Source organism: Diceros bicornis, chromosome 32 (genome assembly GCF_020826845.1).
Source record: "Diceros bicornis minor isolate mBicDic1 chromosome 32, mDicBic1.mat.cur, whole genome shotgun sequence".
Lineage (NCBI taxonomy): Eukaryota > Metazoa > Chordata > Mammalia > Perissodactyla > Rhinocerotidae > Diceros > Diceros bicornis.
In genome coordinates, this window is record NC_080771.1 from 20,689,653 (window position 1) to 20,706,783 (window position 17,131).

Here is a 17,131-nt window from a genome sequence, read left to right on the forward strand (position 1 = left end):
TCAAGGCATTTTTAAATTAAACAGAGCCAGAAATTTGACAAAGGAATAGCAGGAAAACATTTTTCACTAATCAGTAATGATGATGTCATTCACACATTGAATCACTAATGATCCCGTACAAGTCATTACCTTCATCATAAAAGTCAGATAAGAACTACCCAAAGCTGGGGCCAGCCCGGTGGCATAGCAGTTAAGTTCACCCGTCCCGCTTCGGCGGCCTGGGGGTTCTCCGGTTTGGATCCTGGGCGAGGACCTACTCACCACTCATCAAGCCATGTTGAGGTGGTGTCCCACGTAGAAGAGCTACAACTCTACAACTGTGATACACAACTGTGTACTGGGGTTTCGGGGAGAAAAAAAGAAAAAGAGGAGGATTAGCAACAGATGTTAGTCCAGGGCCAATCTTCCTCAGAAAAAAAAGAACTACCCAAAACTTTCAATAAGCATTAAAAGTTTATAGAACAGGGCCAGCCTCATGGCGTAGCGGTTAAGTGTGCACGCTCTGTTGCTCGCGGCCCATGTTCGGATCCTGGGCGTGCACCGACGCACCGCTTATCAGGCCATGCTGTGGCGGCGTCCCATATAAAGTAGAGGAGGATGGGCATGGACGTTACTTCAGGGCCAGTCCTCCTCAGCAAAAAGAGGAGGATTGGCATGGATGTTAGCTCAGGGCTGATCTTCCTCACAAAAAATAAATAAATAAATAAAATAAAAGTTTATAGAACAATACCAAACTGCAGAATTTAATGAGTTTGCCTGTTAACTGCATAACTCAATCTTTATTTTTTTGCAGCAAAAGCATGTGCTGCTCTCTGAGCCTTGCCTGGCATTTAAAAGAGTATAGTGATGCATATGCCTTACAGTTGTACCTAAATGTCCATGCTTAGGCATTAATTTCTGTTAAATCCAGTGTAGAGCTTTAGATTCTCTGTTCAATGACATGTTTATGAGCAGTTCGTACAGATGTAGAGATAGGAGGGAAAGCTTTACTCTGAAGTTCTCTGCAAGTGCTGTCAGTTTTGTAAGCAATTAAACATGCATCCTTTTAAAATGAAATTAAAGTGTATTTTTTAGGGAAATGCCTGACATAGATGGGAACTTCCATAGAACACTTTGAATTCCAAGGAACACTATTTTAAAATGACTGACCTCGACCATCCAGTCTTTCCTGAGGGAAGGTATCATATAGAGTTGTCTTTTTTGTCTGTTATTTGTTCCCAGCTTCACTGCACAGTGCCTGCTTACAATTTCCCTGTGACTGCTCTGGCCATCGCACCCAATACCAACAACCTTGTCATTGCTCATTCTGACCAGCAGGTAAGAGATTCCAGTGCTTTCTAATTCCTTCCTGCTGAATAGTAACTTAGAAGTTGAGATAGTGACAATTCTGGAGGAGCTTTTCTTTGAAAGTACTGGATGATATAAAGGTGGTTTTCTCCTGTGTGAAGTAAAGCATCCATGTATAGCCTGGGCGCGTCATAAGCCAGTAATGTCCATTGGCTTGATGGGGCACGATGGACTGGTGAAACACTGAGATTCTAGAGTAAAGGGGTACAAGAAGGAGGAGGAATTTTGAAGTATGCGTTGTACTGATTGTTTTTAGACTAGAGATGACATGGACTCAGGAGTTAGACTGGCTATGGGATGGAATAAGGTCTTGAGAGTTGAAAGTGACCAAAAAGATCATATAATTCGTCTTCACTTTTGCACATGAGGAAATCAGGCCATAGTGAAATCAGGTACCTATAATCAGCCAAAATTAGTGTGTAGTTTACTGCTTTTTTCCATACCACATTGTGAGAAGATTGTAATTGCAAGGAGAAGATCTTTAAAATACCTGCGCTACAGAACACATTATGAAATTATCAATACTTATATATCCTCATCTGTAAAATGGGTACAATAATACCATCTTCACTGAGCTGTTGGAAAAATTAAATGTGATCCGAGAAGCACATTTAAGTAGATTGCTAGGCAAATGATACTTGCTACTTTGATTAGCAGTTTTTGTGCTCCCATATGCACACACATAAATGTTCTATCCAAAAAATGAAATCTCTCATTTCAGTTTCATAGATTTGTGTCCTTGACCAAAGACTGAAACATTAGTGAAGCTACATTCTTGTCTTTGTCACACATAATGATGTCCGCCTGATGCCTTTTACTAGCGGTTGGTCCCGTAAGTGCTTCGGTCATTAAAACTGGTGGGAAATTTTTTTGTGCCTGTTAGATTAGCAAAGATGAATAGAGTTGATGATGCCCAGTGCTGTGAGGGTACAGGGAAACAGCACTTCATACATTGCGTAATTTTGTATGACCCCTGTAGAGGACCATTTTGGCAATATCTAAAAAAATTTTCAATCCACATAATCTTTGATTCAGAAGTTCTGATTCTAAAAGTTCTTCCTACAGGTATATACTTTTCAACTGTGTAAAAAGACATTGATACAGAGATAATCTTTACAGCCGTGTTTGTAGTAGCCAAAGATTGGGAACAATCTAAATATCCATTAAGCAGACTAGATAAGTAAATCATGATACATCCAAAAAGTGAGTGGATTATTATGTGTTCTTCAAATGGGGCATGAGTGATCTATATATATATGTTGATATGGGTCAGTCTCAATGATATAATAATAAATGAAAAAAGCAACATACAGAACTGTGTATTGTATGCATGAAATATCTCTGAAGATATAAACAAGAAATAGACTGCTCTTGTCTTGGGGAAGAGACGTCAAGATTGCAGGGGGACTTTTTACTGTAAACTTTTCTGTGCTGTTTGAATTGTTTATTGTTGTGTAATTTACCTTAAAATTTTTTTATTTAAAAAAAGGAGAAAGCAAAAGGCTGAATATGATACAATCAAGGTTTGTGTAGATATTTTCTATACGGGTATGGTTAGGAATGAGGGATATCCTTCTCATCTTTCTGGGTACCAGCCTGCATTTCCTTTCTATCAAATCCTTCCTCAGGTATTTGAATACAGCATCCCAGGCAAACAGTATACAGAGTGGAGCCGGACCATCCAGAAGCAGGGGTTTCATCACCTTTGGCTGCAGAGGGATACTCCCATCACACACATCAGTTTTCATCCCAAGAAACCAATGCACATCCTTCTCCACGATGCCTACATGTTCTGCATCATCGACAAGTCATTGGTGAGTTTTTCACCACTACCACCTGTGCTCTCACTGATTCTTCTTTACTTAGGAATTTTCAAGTTCTAAAAGCAACAAGATAGAGGAAGGAGAATCAGAATAAAGGTTCCTAGTATATTCTTTGGAGGAGAGGTGCTTTTGTTTTGCAAATTTCCTCATTTTCATTCTCATGCTCATGAGGCTCCCAGAGAAAGGGTGGACCTTGGTATAGTGGTTTTTGCTGATCAGTCCATTTCTCTGCTTTGCCTATGAGCACATAAACTTAAGTAGGAAGGTGATTAGGTCAGTATTCAGAAGGTGACCCTGATCGGGAATACCATTGATTTGGCTGAATCACTTCTACCTTTCCACCCTGGGGTGACTAACTAATGTGGTTTCATCAAAGGAGATACGGGCTGAGGTTTTGACCACTTGTCCCCCTTGACTGCATATACTGAAATGCTATCTGCAGCCTTGAAGAGTTGGTCTTAGTGTCTTGAAAAAAGGTCAGATAGGAAAATTCCATTCTTTGTGGCTATGATTTAGGTGGGATGTAGCATTTTTTTCAGTTCTAGATTCCAGCCTCTGCCAGCTGCGGTTTTGATTCACCCCAAGTTTATGTGTCTTTTCTGGGCAGGCACTTTCTTTCCTAGGAGCATTGTGAGCTGGCCATGCCTATAAAGCACTTTGGGCTTAGGTCACAACCAATACACAGTGTTCTGGTCTGTCTGTGAAGGTGGAGGGTGGAAAGAATGTGGGGAGAGCAGCAGATGGCTCTAAAGGAGGTGTGCATGGTGATGTGTCACTGGAACTCATCTCATGGGCCCTGTGTCCTCTGGGCGTGGGAAGCAGAGCTGGCTGACGAGTGCCTTCTGCAGGATGAGTGATACAGGAAGGGCCCCTCCCACTCGCTTGCCTCTTTGTAACTCAGCCCAGATCAGCCCCTATTTTTTCCCAAGCGTTGGTGATAAGTGCATCACTTCCTCATGCTGGGCAGAGCTATTTCCCAAGGAAGTCAGAGATGAAATATCACTTGCTTGGCCAGAGGCCATCTCTCGAGGTGTCAGTGACATCAGTGGGGGTGGTTTGTGTTGCGGTTTTGCCTAGGGAGAACTTCAGTCACTGGGCTGGTCCGTGATCTGATTGGGGGAGAGTCTAGAAAGCAGTGCCTGCATGGGCTGAGCTCCTGCACATGCCAGTTTGTTCCTGTCTCACAAAGTGTTACTGACAAGACTGGCGAGGAGCCCCAGCTGGGCCCTTTGATTTTGCTGGCATAGAGCACCAAGCTCTCTTTGCCTCCCACCCTCTACAGTATAGCTGGAAGAGTGGCTACAGCTTTCTTCCTGAAGTAAGGAGAGTCAGGGAGGTAGTAAGTGTATGGTATGATGTTAGAAGGTGGTGTTTGCCTGAAAAATCACTATAATCCTTTGTCCTGTCAAAGCCCAATAAAAATAATGATTTAAACACTATGTCTTTGTCTTTTTAGCCTCTTCCAAATGACAAAACCTTACTCTACAATCCACTTCCTCCCACGAATGAATCAGATGTCATCAGGAGGCGCACAGCCCATGCCTTTAAAATTTCTAAAATATATAAGGTAAAACATCTTGCATTATATTCTTAACAGTTGGAGTTAATTAATAAACTCCACAATAGTGAGACAGAGTGCCTTCATTTTACCTGCAAAGAACCTGGTTTTGGGAGACAAGTGACCTTTCTGAGGATGTCTGTCCCTTATGTCTGTATTTCATTGTTCTTGCCTCAGTATATTAGAGGCAGGCACATCATACTTTACCAAAATGAAATACATAGGCAGTGAGAAATGATGTTGTTGCTCAGGTGGAGTCTTATTTTGTGGTAAAGCTGGCTTTTAAATTTGACTTCTAGTTGGAGAATGTTCCACAAGATAAATTTCAAGCAAATGGAAGTCATTGAATTTATTATGACCTTCCTTTCTGGGCTAGACTTTTCACTGTATATAAAACAAATATCCATTGAGCTTATGATACTACAGCTGTTTGTGCCAGCTCAGAAGTTCCATATTCATGCTTCTCAGAGTGGAGTCCCTTGGGCATCCTGGATCATTTTCTCAGGAGTCTGTGAGAATTTTTTTTAGGAGGCGGGAGTCTGTAAATTCTTCAAGTATGATTAGCTTCTTGATGCATTTTAACTTGCCACTGTCAAGAATTCAGGCTCCAAAGTCATCAGTTAACGTTGATTCCTAAGAAATGAAAGAATCAGATTTTCTGTGCAGAGAAACATGAAAAATCTTGCTGAAATCTTTTATGAGTGAACTCAGTTAAAAGTTTGCAACCTTTCCAACCATTTTGAGTCCTAGAGCAGGAAAGATTGTCAGAGATTTAGAACCCTCCAGCCTTGAACCTTTTAGCTCTAGTTAGTCTATTCAGTGCTGGCCCTGGAGCCTAACTCCTGGTAGAGTCATTATCATCTCTCTACAGCCTCTACTCTTCATGGATCTTTTGGATGAAAGAACACTGGTGGCAGTAGAACGGCCCCTGGATGACATCATTGCTCAGCTCCCACCACCTATCAAAAAGAAGAAATTTGGGACCTAAAACAGGGCACTGTCTGTGTCCTTTCTTGAACTGTCTACCCTGTTTGTTTTCACAAATCATGATAATAAAACAAAGTTATTCTTAGGACTAGTCATTATGAATGTTATCTTCCAAAATAATGGACAGTAATTTCCCTTCGTTGACTGAAAGTGAACGGAAACTCCAAGGTATTTGTAGTTGGGATAATGTTCCGAGTAGCTACAAAATCATCCAACTTTTTCAGACCACAGTTCTTTAGACCACGATCTCAGGAAAAAAAGGTAATAGTTACCCCTGTATTCCCTAACACGTGCCTGAGGCTTCAGAAGGCTGATGACTTTCACCGTCTGCCACCCTCCAGCCTGTAGCCCATGCAAAGGTGTGGGGACCTACCCAGCATCACCCTAGAGGATAGGGGAACTCTGCTTGCTTACTCAAGATAGCCCAGCTACCAATAGTGATAATCAGACTTTTGATTCAAGGAAGGATTTTAACTGCAGTGCTCCACCTGAAAAAATGGATACCTTTGGCCTTTAGTAGTCAGCTGTTAATTTTATTTGAAGGGAAAAAAAATAGGCTGTGGGATATCAGTTCCATTAACCGTCTTTTCACCTGTTATATGCCAGTTTCAAGGGTTAGGGAAACTGGGCAGAGGTTTTATTAAGGAAGAGGAATGGAAGGGGGACCAGAAAGCTGCCGTGTATTTCACCTTTTCTGTCCCCTTCGACTTGCTTTGACATTGTTATTCCCATGGGTGTTATCAACTGACTAGTTTTATTATCAACTGACTAGTTTTAATGTGATCTTTTAAATGAGAAAGTGAAGACCTATAGTTAACCTGAACTGAGTAGATAGATTTCTTTCTCATCTCGGTGGATGTGTTCTGATGCATGCCTGTGGAAACCCAGTATGTGTGGGTTTGTTTGTTTGGGAGATGGAGGGCTACGATATAGGCAGAGACGTATGTGGGTTCTGATGACGTCATGAGTAAAGTGCTGGTGAAAAACATTTTTGCTAAGATGAACCCCACCCACCAGTCGGGAAAGGGAAGATAAATAAGAGAATTTAAGGTAGATGTATGAGAGGAGAATTAACAGGTAATTAGAGACAGAAACAGAGCCCAATACTTTATAATATAAAGAACAGTCTATTTCAGGTTTGCTAAGAGGGAACAGAAACAAGGTTTATAATGGACGCCACTTCTCTGCCCGCCTGTTTAGGATTTTACAGCAGTAGGAGTAGTTTAAACAAATAGCTGCAACTTCTTAGGCACTCTGTGTAGAATAACTTTCCTTTCCTCTTACTTGAATACATTTGCTTAGTGAGGCTTTCCCAGTCTGCGTTAGACTGGGCTATTATAATCTTGCAGTTGACTGGAAGATCCTGCCCTTCCTAAGACATGATTTAAGTCCTCTTGTGTGGTTGAAACCAAAGTTCAGGTCACTGGTCTGCATTGAGTATGACCAGAGGAAAGCCAGGATGCCTTAAATATTAACTCACTTGCTTTCACTGACTGTAGAGCTGTAAATTCAGAAAATTTTTATTTAACTGGAATCTAGTTTAAGACTTGATTTACTTAACCTTAAACATATTTCTGAAACCCTCTGGCTTGTAGAGGGTGTAATTCTGACAGAGAGGGCTCACAGATCATCTGAGTGAAGAAGTAAAACTTCTGAAAGCATTCCTTTGCAACATTTCCAGCCAGTGATTTCGACTTCCATAAATGGTAAGGGAAGTAAGAGCTTTGGGCCTTGAAATTCTTCCTAAGTAGAGAACTTTGAATACAAATGAAGCAGAAACTGATTGGGGCAAGTCCGAGAAATTGGGGGAAGGGAGGGCAAAGCAGTATGAAATAAGAGGACACTTCAGTGCATGTATTTCAGGGTGATATTACTTTGGGGATTAGTGTAACCTAGATGCATTCTGTTTCTGTTTTGGGTGTATTGCAGGCTGCTGCTCATACTTGAGTTCTATGGAAAAATTTTGATCTGAGACCAACCTAGGAAAGGTCTTTTTTGTTGACCTGACTCAAATGCTTTGAAAATTTACTTTTCTCATATAGTAGCTAGTAATCTGATCTGTGAATGGATAATGCACGCTTTGCCATGGAGATTACAGCAAATTAGACTGAGAAAAACTAAAATCTTAGAATATTGGAAGAGATCATCTAGTTTGGGGGTTTTTGAAGTGTTTTTTTTTAAGCATCAAAACTTTTTTCAAATGGAACTTTACCCTGAACTGCAATAAATGATACAGATAAAAGTGGAGCTGTTCTGGTGGTTGGGTAGGTAGGAAGGAAGGAACATGAAAGAAACCCATGTGCCTCTTGGCCTCATTTTTATATTATTATTTCATTTTTTTGCTGAGGAAGATTTGCCCTGAGCTAACATCAGCTGCCAATCTTCCCCTTTTTGTATGTGAGCTGCCACCACAGCATGGCCAGACAGATGAGTGGTGAAGGTCTGCGCTCGGGAACCGAACCTGGGCTGCCAGAGCAGAGCACACCGAACTTAACCACTAGGCCACCGGGGCTGGCCTTGGCCTCGTTTTTATACTTGTGGAGATGGAGACCAAGCACACAATGGTTTGTTAGAAGCCAAGGTGGCATTCTTAAGAGTTATTCCCCCACTGTCTCTTGGTTGTAGGGACCCAATCATACATATTAGCAGGCATGGTATACAAAAGGATTTTCCATTTCACAGGCTGCAGGGAAGGTGTTTAAGCATTTCTTGCTGTGGATGAGCACTTGATTTAGCTCGAGTATTGTGTTCTGTGGGCAGTGGTGTGTAAATCATGTAGAGTGTTGTAATGAACAACCTAGTAGATTGTCTGCTAGTACGCACGTGGGGGTGTTTCTTTAGGGTTAATTCCTAGGAGTGGGATTGCTAGCTCATATTGTGCCCATTTTCTTTCACTTTTAGTTTCCCTTTGGAGTGGCTGTATTTCCATCAGCAGTGTTGGAAGATGCTTGTTTCCTTTCACCTTGCCAATGTAGTGATAGACTTTAGTTTTAGCCCCTCTAATGGGTGAAAGATAGTATCTCATTTTATTTTGCATTTCCCTATTTACTAATGACATTGCTCACTTTTTCATTTGTTTTGGCTGTTTGGCTAATTGTGTAAATTGCATATTAAGGCCCTCTTCTCTTTTTTTCCTACGGTGTTTTTTTCTTTCATATTTCAAGTTATTTTATGATGTAGATCAACACTGTCCAATAAACTGTCTCTGGTGATGGAAAAGTTCTGTATCTGTGCTGTACAATAAGATATTACTAGCCACAGGTGGCTGTTGAGCAATTGAAGTATGACTGGTGTGACAAAGGAACTGAATATTTTATTTAATATAAATAGCCACATGTGGCTAGTGGCTTTCTTATTGGACAGCACAGATCTAAAGGCTTAGCTTTGTGTCAGTCCTTTGTCTTTAGGAAGTTACAGAACTTAATACTCAACATACATTTGTTGAGTGCCTACTATATGCTGTGCACCAACAACAGATGAAAGATGATCTCAGACCTCAAGAACTTCACAGCCTAGTTGGGGAAAAAAGTAGATCAACATTAGAGATGAGCACAGAGAAGGGGCACCTAACCAGTAGGGTTAGGAAATAAGGTTAAAGGTAGGAGATGGTCCTTGAACTAATAACTCTTAGAACTGAGTAGTAATTAGCAACATGGAAGGGAGAAGAAAAGAGGCATTCCAGGAGCATTCTCAGTGCAAAGGCCTGAAGCAAGAGAGAACATAGCCTGTCCAAGGGACTGCCAGTAGTTCCATGTGGTTGAAACAGCATATATTGGAAGTAGGGGAAAATGAGGCTGAAAGGGCAGGCAGGGCTTGCCACAGTGCTGAGAGCATCCGCGTCTCCTTCAGGAAAGCTTGCCCCTTGAGGGTGACAACTTCCCTAGTTGATAGTAACTAAGAACCAGGTGAGGTTTATAAAAAAGGTGAGAGAGTTTTCCACAGAGGAAAGCTAAGCAGTTTAGAAAAGTATGGAAAAGAGAAGTAGATTTGGATACAGACCTCTTAAGCCAACCTGTAGTGAGAAATAAGACCAGCTTGGAGTGGGCCTTGAAGTCTATGGTTAAGAATTTTTGTTGAGTGGAAAACATAATTGTGAACCATTCAGATTCAAAGGAATGGCACAGTAAAAATGCCCATTTGTGTAAGTAAGGGGCAGAAGAGACTGGAAGTTAGGGGAACAAAAAACAGGCTGTTGTGTAGGTTTTTGACTTGGGGTCTATATGTATTAGTTTGCTAGGGCTGCCCTAACAGTATCATAGACTGGGTGGCTTAAACGACAGAAATTTATTTTCTCCAATTCTGGAGGCTAGAGGTCTGAGATCAAGCTATCGGCAGCGTTGGTTTCTTCTAAGGCCTCTCTCCTTGGCTTGTAGATGGTGGTCTTCTGGTGTCTTCACGTGTGTCTTATAAGAACAATAGTCATATTGGATTAGGGCTCACCCTAATGACCTCATTAAACTTAATTACCTCTTTAAAGACCCTATCTCCATGGGGCCGGCCCCCTGGCTTAGCAGTTAAGTGCGCGTGCTCCGCTACTGGCGGCCCGGATTCAGATCCCAGGCGCGCACCGACGCACTGCTTGTCCGGCCATGCTGAGGCAGCGTCCCACATACAGCAACTAGAAAGATGTGCATCTATGACATACAACCGTCTACTGGGGCTTTGGGGAGTAAAAGGGAAAAAAAGGAGGAGGATTGGCAATAGATGTTAGCTCAGGGCCGGTCTGCCTCAGCAAAAAGAGGAGGATTGGCATGGATGTTAGCTTAGAGCTGATCTTCCTCAAAAAAAACAAGACCCTGTCTCCAAATATAATCACATTCTGAAGTACTGGGGATTAGGACTTCAACCTATAAATTTTGAGGGGACACGATTCAGCCCATGACAGAGTCCATAGAAGGGCTTCAGGGGCTTTGTGAGCCCCCAAGTGTGAATGCTGAATTTTGCACAGGTGTGCATTTGTCTAAGGTGTGTCCACAACATGCAACTGACTCCTAAAGGGGTCCGTGATCCCCACACCCCACAACTGGCTGTTGCATTAACTGACTTGGGAGGCAGTTAAAGCTGTGGGACAAAGGCCTAGAAATACCATCTGCATCGATAGACATGATTTGGTGTTCAATGGTATATGAAAAATGAGAGTTGAAGCTGACTATTAGGACTGTAAGTCTTAATTCTGAGGCACTGGAAATTCTGTTAGAACTGGTATTGGGGGAAAGGGGATTTTTATTTTTGGACCTTACTTGAATTTCGTGGCAAATTATGTAATGTCCATGATTGTCAATAAAAAACACTGGTGATTTTCCATAACTAAGTGGATTCAATGAAACTAACCTTCTGCTTATTATGTCCTTGCTAATATTTTCCTAAAAAGAAAGTCACAGAGCTACAAAACTGTCACCAGCTGCTTCTCATTAGGAATGTGGTTAGCAGATGTGGGTTTTCATAGTCATAACGTATGAGATAGTTAATCCATTTTTGTGGTTTTCAGATGGATGATGATTTATCTTGGCAGGATGAATTTTTAAATGTGCTTACATCAGCTAAAGGATATATGCACCTTTCCCTCTTTCACTTCATGTTTGTGCGGGAGAGAAAAATACCTTTTAGGTTATTTCTCCCGGAAGGCAAAGGAGTACTGTCTGTTGAAAGGGACAATTGATCTCACTGTCTTCTAACTGAGGAAGAGTTGTGTGTGGATAATTTTGCAAAGTTAGGTGTTGGATTGGTTATCTTACAAGCTTCTTTCTCCCTTTGGCCTCTTCTTTAGTAGTAATTGAGCAGTTCTTGCTTTTGTTCCTCTGGCGTCAGGCCGCCTCTGTGGTAGTGACCTTCAGGCTTGCTAAGGGCTGCAATTTTGCCTGGGGCCCTCCTTCCTTATGAAATTGTGTACACAACACTCAAACCTTGGAACCAGCCCCAGATCCACTAATTCTTTGCTTTGACGGACTCTTGGCAATATGTTCTCCCTTTCAGCTGAAGTGTAGCTTTATACAAGATCTGTTTGTCACCGAAATTAATTTGGCCATTTGCCATTTAAGCCTGGAATCATATGATACTATGGCAGACTCATTCCTAGATAAAGTCTAGACTCTCAGCTGCAGAGTTTCTACCAAAGGTTTTATTGTTGCTGCTGCTGAAGGTCAACAGGTAATATACCAGCAGCAGGTACTTTTTATGGACCTCTTACCCTGTACAGGTACAGTGCTGCTAAACGCTTTGCATATGTCATCCCAGTCAACCCTCGCAACTGCCCTTAGAGGTAGAAGGTAGCTGAATTTTTCTGAAGAAGAAACAGGCCTGTGACCTCAACCTTTTGACCGTTATCGTATATACCTAGTAAGTGGCCAAACTACAATTTGAACCTTGTGCTCTTAATTACTGTGCTATATTGTACATCCACTGTGAGGGAGAAGAAAAAGAAAAGACCACTGGTTTTTGAGAGAGCATAGAATCAGAGCCTGAGTCATAGAATTGTAGGAAATTATGGAACTGAGAGAGCTAATCCAACCCCCTCATTTTAAAGTAGCAGTGATCCCTGCCTTGTTCTGAGAAATCGTAAGATAACAGCTTGAGCACAGGAGAATACGTATTGATAGGTGACAGGAATGAAGGGTTATGAGGAATTATCTCAGCCATTTCCTTTTTTAAAGGTAGATAAAATAACATGCCTGTTCAAAGAATTATCTAAGCTTGTCTTGCTGTCCCTAAGAAACCGTGGACACAGATGTGTACTCTTTTTATTTCAGATTTCATTATCCACAGTAAGTAGATTTCCACTGACTACTTGAGATTTCCTAGATGGTAATTTTCACTCTGCAAGGAACCAGTAACCTTCAGAAGGATTATTTGAAACGACTACAGCACAGGAGGCACTGAATTTCAATCAATCACATGTTTAATGAGTTCCTTTTCTGCAAGGCAGTATTTTTGGAATAGTGGGGAATAAAAAGAAGTCGATGGGTGGTCCCTGCCTTCCTGTATTTTATAATCTACTGGGGCAAAACAGCCAAGCGTAGAAGAAAATTGTTCAAAGGAAAAATTGGGTCGTTGGGGAAAACTGGGCTGAGATCTTGCTAGGTGGGAAAGTGGTAGAAAGCGGCAGGAGGTGTTTGGAAGGAAGGACTCAGGAATGTGCAAGGCGTCATTGAGAGACACTGACTGGATGAGTTTGGCCGATCAGAAAGTAGTGATGAAAGAGAATGTTGAAAATTAATTTAGGTTCTGATGGAGGACCTTGTAAAAGCAGCTCAATAATTTGGGAATGTTTTATGGATATATTTAAAAATAATTTTTTACGTAGAAACCCGCAAGTAATCCAAATATCAATCTCCATTACTTTCTCTCCTCCCAGGTTTAAATATTATGTTATATAACTTACTATCTTATATATAAGCACCCTCACTTACCATTTAGTTGGAAGATCTATGACTTCCTCCAACTCTCTTGACCAAAAGGTCTTCATACTCTTGGAAGGAGTTTCCAGCTTCCCTTTTGCTAATAAAGGTGTCCTCAAGTGCCCAACCCTTTGTGAATATGTATATAAAAGTGTTGAAAATAGTGCTCATACTCTAAGGGATCAGCTGCCAAGTGCTCTCTAATAAGCAGAAATTTCACATAACTCAGGCCTCTGGGGGCTCATGCCTCAGCTGGAGAAAAGCCAGAAGTGTCTGTGACTGCAGGTGCGCTGGGGCACATTGGGACCTGCCAAAACAGCTAGCTGGCCTCACTGCAATTGATTTAGGAGAGGGCTAGAGGGTTGAGCTGCTGACATTTGCAGCTCGGAAAATCCTGCTCCATTAATTGCAAAGAAGATTCTGCTGTAATGATTTTTTTGGTAAGATACTTTTCTTATTTTGAATTCTTCCTTCATTTGGGCTCTGGTTGCTTTCCAGTCTCTATTTTTATGGTTTTAACTCCTGGTATAGGAGGCTGTTTGGAAGTTTCTGCCCATACATGCATGTGCATTCATAGAGTGGTGCGTGGACATGGCTTACGAGCTTCAACATGTACTTCATGAGCAAGCAGGTATGCAGCCCCTTTTACAGAAATTGGTGCACATTCCTTCTGCTTGCACCAAATGAAAACGTGAGGATTTCGATTTTATTGCTGAAGGAAAGTTAGACGGCACCTTGAACTCATGTTTTTGCTAAGATCTCTCTCAGCAGTGTGATTTCTGGACCCTCATTTTTGAGGTCTGAGGAATGTAGTCAAGAAAAGCAGTGGACCAGGAGGTGGGAGACCAGACAGTTGTCTCTGCTGCCTCACTGTGGGCTTGGAGCTCGAGTCTTGGGCTCTCCAGGCCTCAGTTTCCTCTGCTCTTCCAGCCCAGGAAGCTGGAAGAAGTGGGTGGATTGCATCACCCATGTCTTAGGATAAAAGCCACTGCAGGCTCTGCAGTGTGCATACAGTTTCTGGGGATGCTCATCTACACTTACCCCAACAAAGGGCCGTGGCCTCCAGAGTAAGAAAGTCAGATCTACAAATTCAAGTCCAAACACTCCAACATTTGATTATATGAGGCTTTTCACACTCATATCCTGCCATCTCCAGGGACCCGATGCTCTGTTCACGTTGGAATTCTGGCATCTTCCTAAGTAATCATCATTCTGCAAATATCTTTGCGGCCAACCTATTGTGGCTGCAGGGCTGAAGAAGACATGGTGCCCTCACACATTGCAGGTAGGAAAACAGGTGATTACAAAGCAGAGTGACAAATGCTTTGATTCATGCCTCTGGACCTTTGCTTATGCAGTTCCCTCTGCTCCACCTATTCACCTTCCATTGTCACCTCTGTGCAGCTGACCTCGGGCCCAACCAAATGTTTCTTCTACTCTGCTCTCAGAGCGTTGTCTAGATGTCACTTAACCACATAGTATCACACTAGGTTGATTGGTTCTCCGTTTTCCTCCCCCACTAGACCGCCAGCTCTCAGCTGTGGTACGTTTTATTCAGCTCATCTCCAGGCCTCAAAAGGAGCACACGGCGAAGCACTCAATAAAGACGGAATGAACCAATCAATGCAAGAGTGAACGTGCAACCCAGTCTTGCAGGCTTGCAAAGTGCTTCTTGAAGCTGATGTTGCCTTCCGTGCCCAGGCAGCTCCGGTGAATTGCACGGTAGAGGTCAGGAGTTTGCGGGGGCGGGGGGGTGGTTGTTGGAGGCGAAAGGAAGGAGAACGCGAGACTAAGCATCACTGCGCTCGGGCTGCCCACGTCCGGTGAGCCGCAAGGGACTGGACTGCGGGCAGCTACTTAAGCTCCCGGAAGCGGCTCGGCCGGCCTCGCCCCTCCCCTCCGGAGGTGGGCGTGGCTCATGAATAATGAATCACCGCCGGGGGGAGGGGGCCGGCCCGCCCCCTCGAGCGGGAAGAGGGAAGCGCCTAGGCTGCCTGACTGGAATGAGGGTAGCTACGACGACTGCGGCGGCGGGAGCGGGGCCGGCCATGGCGGTGTGGACGCGGGCCACGAAAGCGGGGCTGGTGGAGCTGCTCCTGAGGGAGCGCTGGGTCCGGGTGGTGGCCGAGCTGAGCGGGGAGAGCCTAAGCCTGACGGGCGACGCCGCGGCGGCTGAGCCCGAGCCCACTTTGGGGCCGGCGGCGGCCGCCTTCAACGGCCTCCCGAACGGCGGCGGCGCCGGAGACTCGCTGCCCGGGAGCCCGAGCCGCGGCCTGGGTCCCCCGAGCCCGCCCGCGCCGCCCCGAGGCCCGGCGGGCGAGGCAGGCGCGTCCCCTCCTGTGCGCCGGGTGCGGGTGGTGAAGCAGGAGGCGGGCGGCCTGGGCATCAGCATCAAGGGCGGCCGCGAGAACCGGATGCCGATCCTCATCTCCAAGATCTTCCCGGGGCTGGCGGCCGACCAGAGCCGAGCGCTGCGGCTGGGTGACGCCATCCTGTCGGTGAACGGCACCGACCTGCGCCAGGCCACCCACGACCAGGCCGTGCAGGCGCTGAAGCGCGCGGGCAAGGAGGTGCTGCTGGAGGGTGAGCGGGGCCGGCGGGCGGCCTGCGGGCGGGCGGCGCAGGGCTGGCCGTTGCTCACTTTGTGTCTGCCCCTTTTGGGGAGCGAGCCCGCTCCCCCTTTCCGAGTCCTCGCCTTCCCCTCTGCTGGTGGCCCGGCTCTCCCCAGACCCGATGTGCAGGGGCTTTGAGGATGGAAAAACTGATGCTCCCTGCGGGAAAAGTTGGGCAGCCGCCGAAGTGTGGCTTGCAGTCCCTAAGGAAGACTCGGTTGCGATTTAGTAAAAAGCAGGCGCGCCTGAAGCCCGCCTCTGCACGATAAGCTGACACTAAGAACTAGAGGGAGACCGAACGGCTCGAGTTCTGGAGGTCTCCGTTTGCCTCCTGAGAAATGCCGGGTCGGCATTTTCATCACTCACCTCTGGCTCCCCGGGGCGGGCAGCTCTGTTAAAAAAAAAAGAAAAATCAGCCCCACCGATGCCAGAGGTATTCTTGGGCAAACCACCAAAACGCTGGTTAATGTGTGGGAATTTAACCCATCATTGGCTCTCAACAATAACCAAAGGAGATCATAGCACTTCATTGAAGCCAGAAAGCTGAAACAGCAAGTTTGTGTGGTTAATGAGCCTTGTTTAACAGTGGAGGCTCACGTGTTTGAACATTTACTGCCAACTAGAGTTTTGCCTCTTTTGCAAGAGGCTAGTGCCAACTTCCTACCATTCACAGGCCTGCTGCTTCAAGGCTTTAAGCTTTTTAGAAGCTTGAAATGTTAAATCTCAAGATATATTTGAATATCCAGGATTGTTTACCTTAAGTATATATGTGATCTATAACCTGGATCTTTTATGATGAATTTATGGAACTAAGACAAAATTAAATCTCATCTCGTTGAAGGACTTATGCATGTTGGAGGTGATAAAGTATTGTAAGTGTGATCTGAAAAGCCAGTTGCTTGCTTCAGAAATTTTTGAGCCATCGGCTTTCTTTTGCTGTTGATTCAGTCGCTCAAGAAGCATTTATTGCTGGCTGTATAGAAGAGAATATAAAAGGTGATGTGTCTCTAGTTGGAGAAATGATAGAAAAATGCAAAATGTCTTACAAGTTATTGATTATATAGTGTAAACTGTATATAAATGCCAAGGGAATGCAAAGTTAGGATGTAGTTAGTGGAAATCAGGATTAGTCAGGGAGGACTTTTTCAAGGAGCTGAATCTTGAGCCAGGTCTCCAAGGAAGTGATGGACATAGACAGACAGAGATGAGTCAGGAGAGTATTCCTAGCAGAGGAAGAACAGAAGGGAAGGGGTGGGGAGTAGGGGTAGGAAGGAACCAGTTATCAAACTGAGAGGCCAGAAGTCCAGCTTGGCAAAGTGATTTTCACTTTTTTCCAAATCTGCTTGTAAATATTTGGAAAAATATTAGTTTGCAAGTAAGTGATTTAATGTGCTCCAATTGTGAAATTCC

General features: G+C 43.9%; 2 protein-coding genes across 4 annotated transcripts in view; both read left to right on the forward strand.

Annotated features, from left to right (window-relative positions):
* UTP4 (UTP4 small subunit processome component) overlaps positions 1-5,811 on the forward strand; it is a 29,203-nt gene extending 23,392 nt beyond the window's left edge. For both annotated transcript variants that reach the window (XM_058528127.1, XM_058528128.1), the window contains exons 14-17: positions 1,222-1,317; positions 2,976-3,161; positions 4,627-4,737; positions 5,600-5,811. In XM_058528127.1, the coding sequence (XP_058384110.1) occupies positions 1,222-1,317; positions 2,976-3,161; positions 4,627-4,737; positions 5,600-5,716 (510 nt within the window). In that variant the 3' untranslated portion in view covers positions 5,717-5,811. The remainder of the gene's footprint in view (positions 1-1,221; positions 1,318-2,975; positions 3,162-4,626; positions 4,738-5,599) is intronic.
* Positions 5,812-15,078: 9,267 nt separating this feature from the next.
* Positions 15,079-17,131, forward strand: part of SNTB2 (syntrophin beta 2) — a 98,243-nt gene continuing 96,190 nt past the window's right edge. For both annotated transcript variants that reach the window (XM_058528130.1, XM_058528131.1), the window contains exon 1: positions 15,079-15,692. In XM_058528130.1, coding sequence (XP_058384113.1) covers positions 15,113-15,692 — 580 coding nt within the window. In that variant the 5' untranslated portion in view covers positions 15,079-15,112. The remainder of the gene's footprint in view (positions 15,693-17,131) is intronic.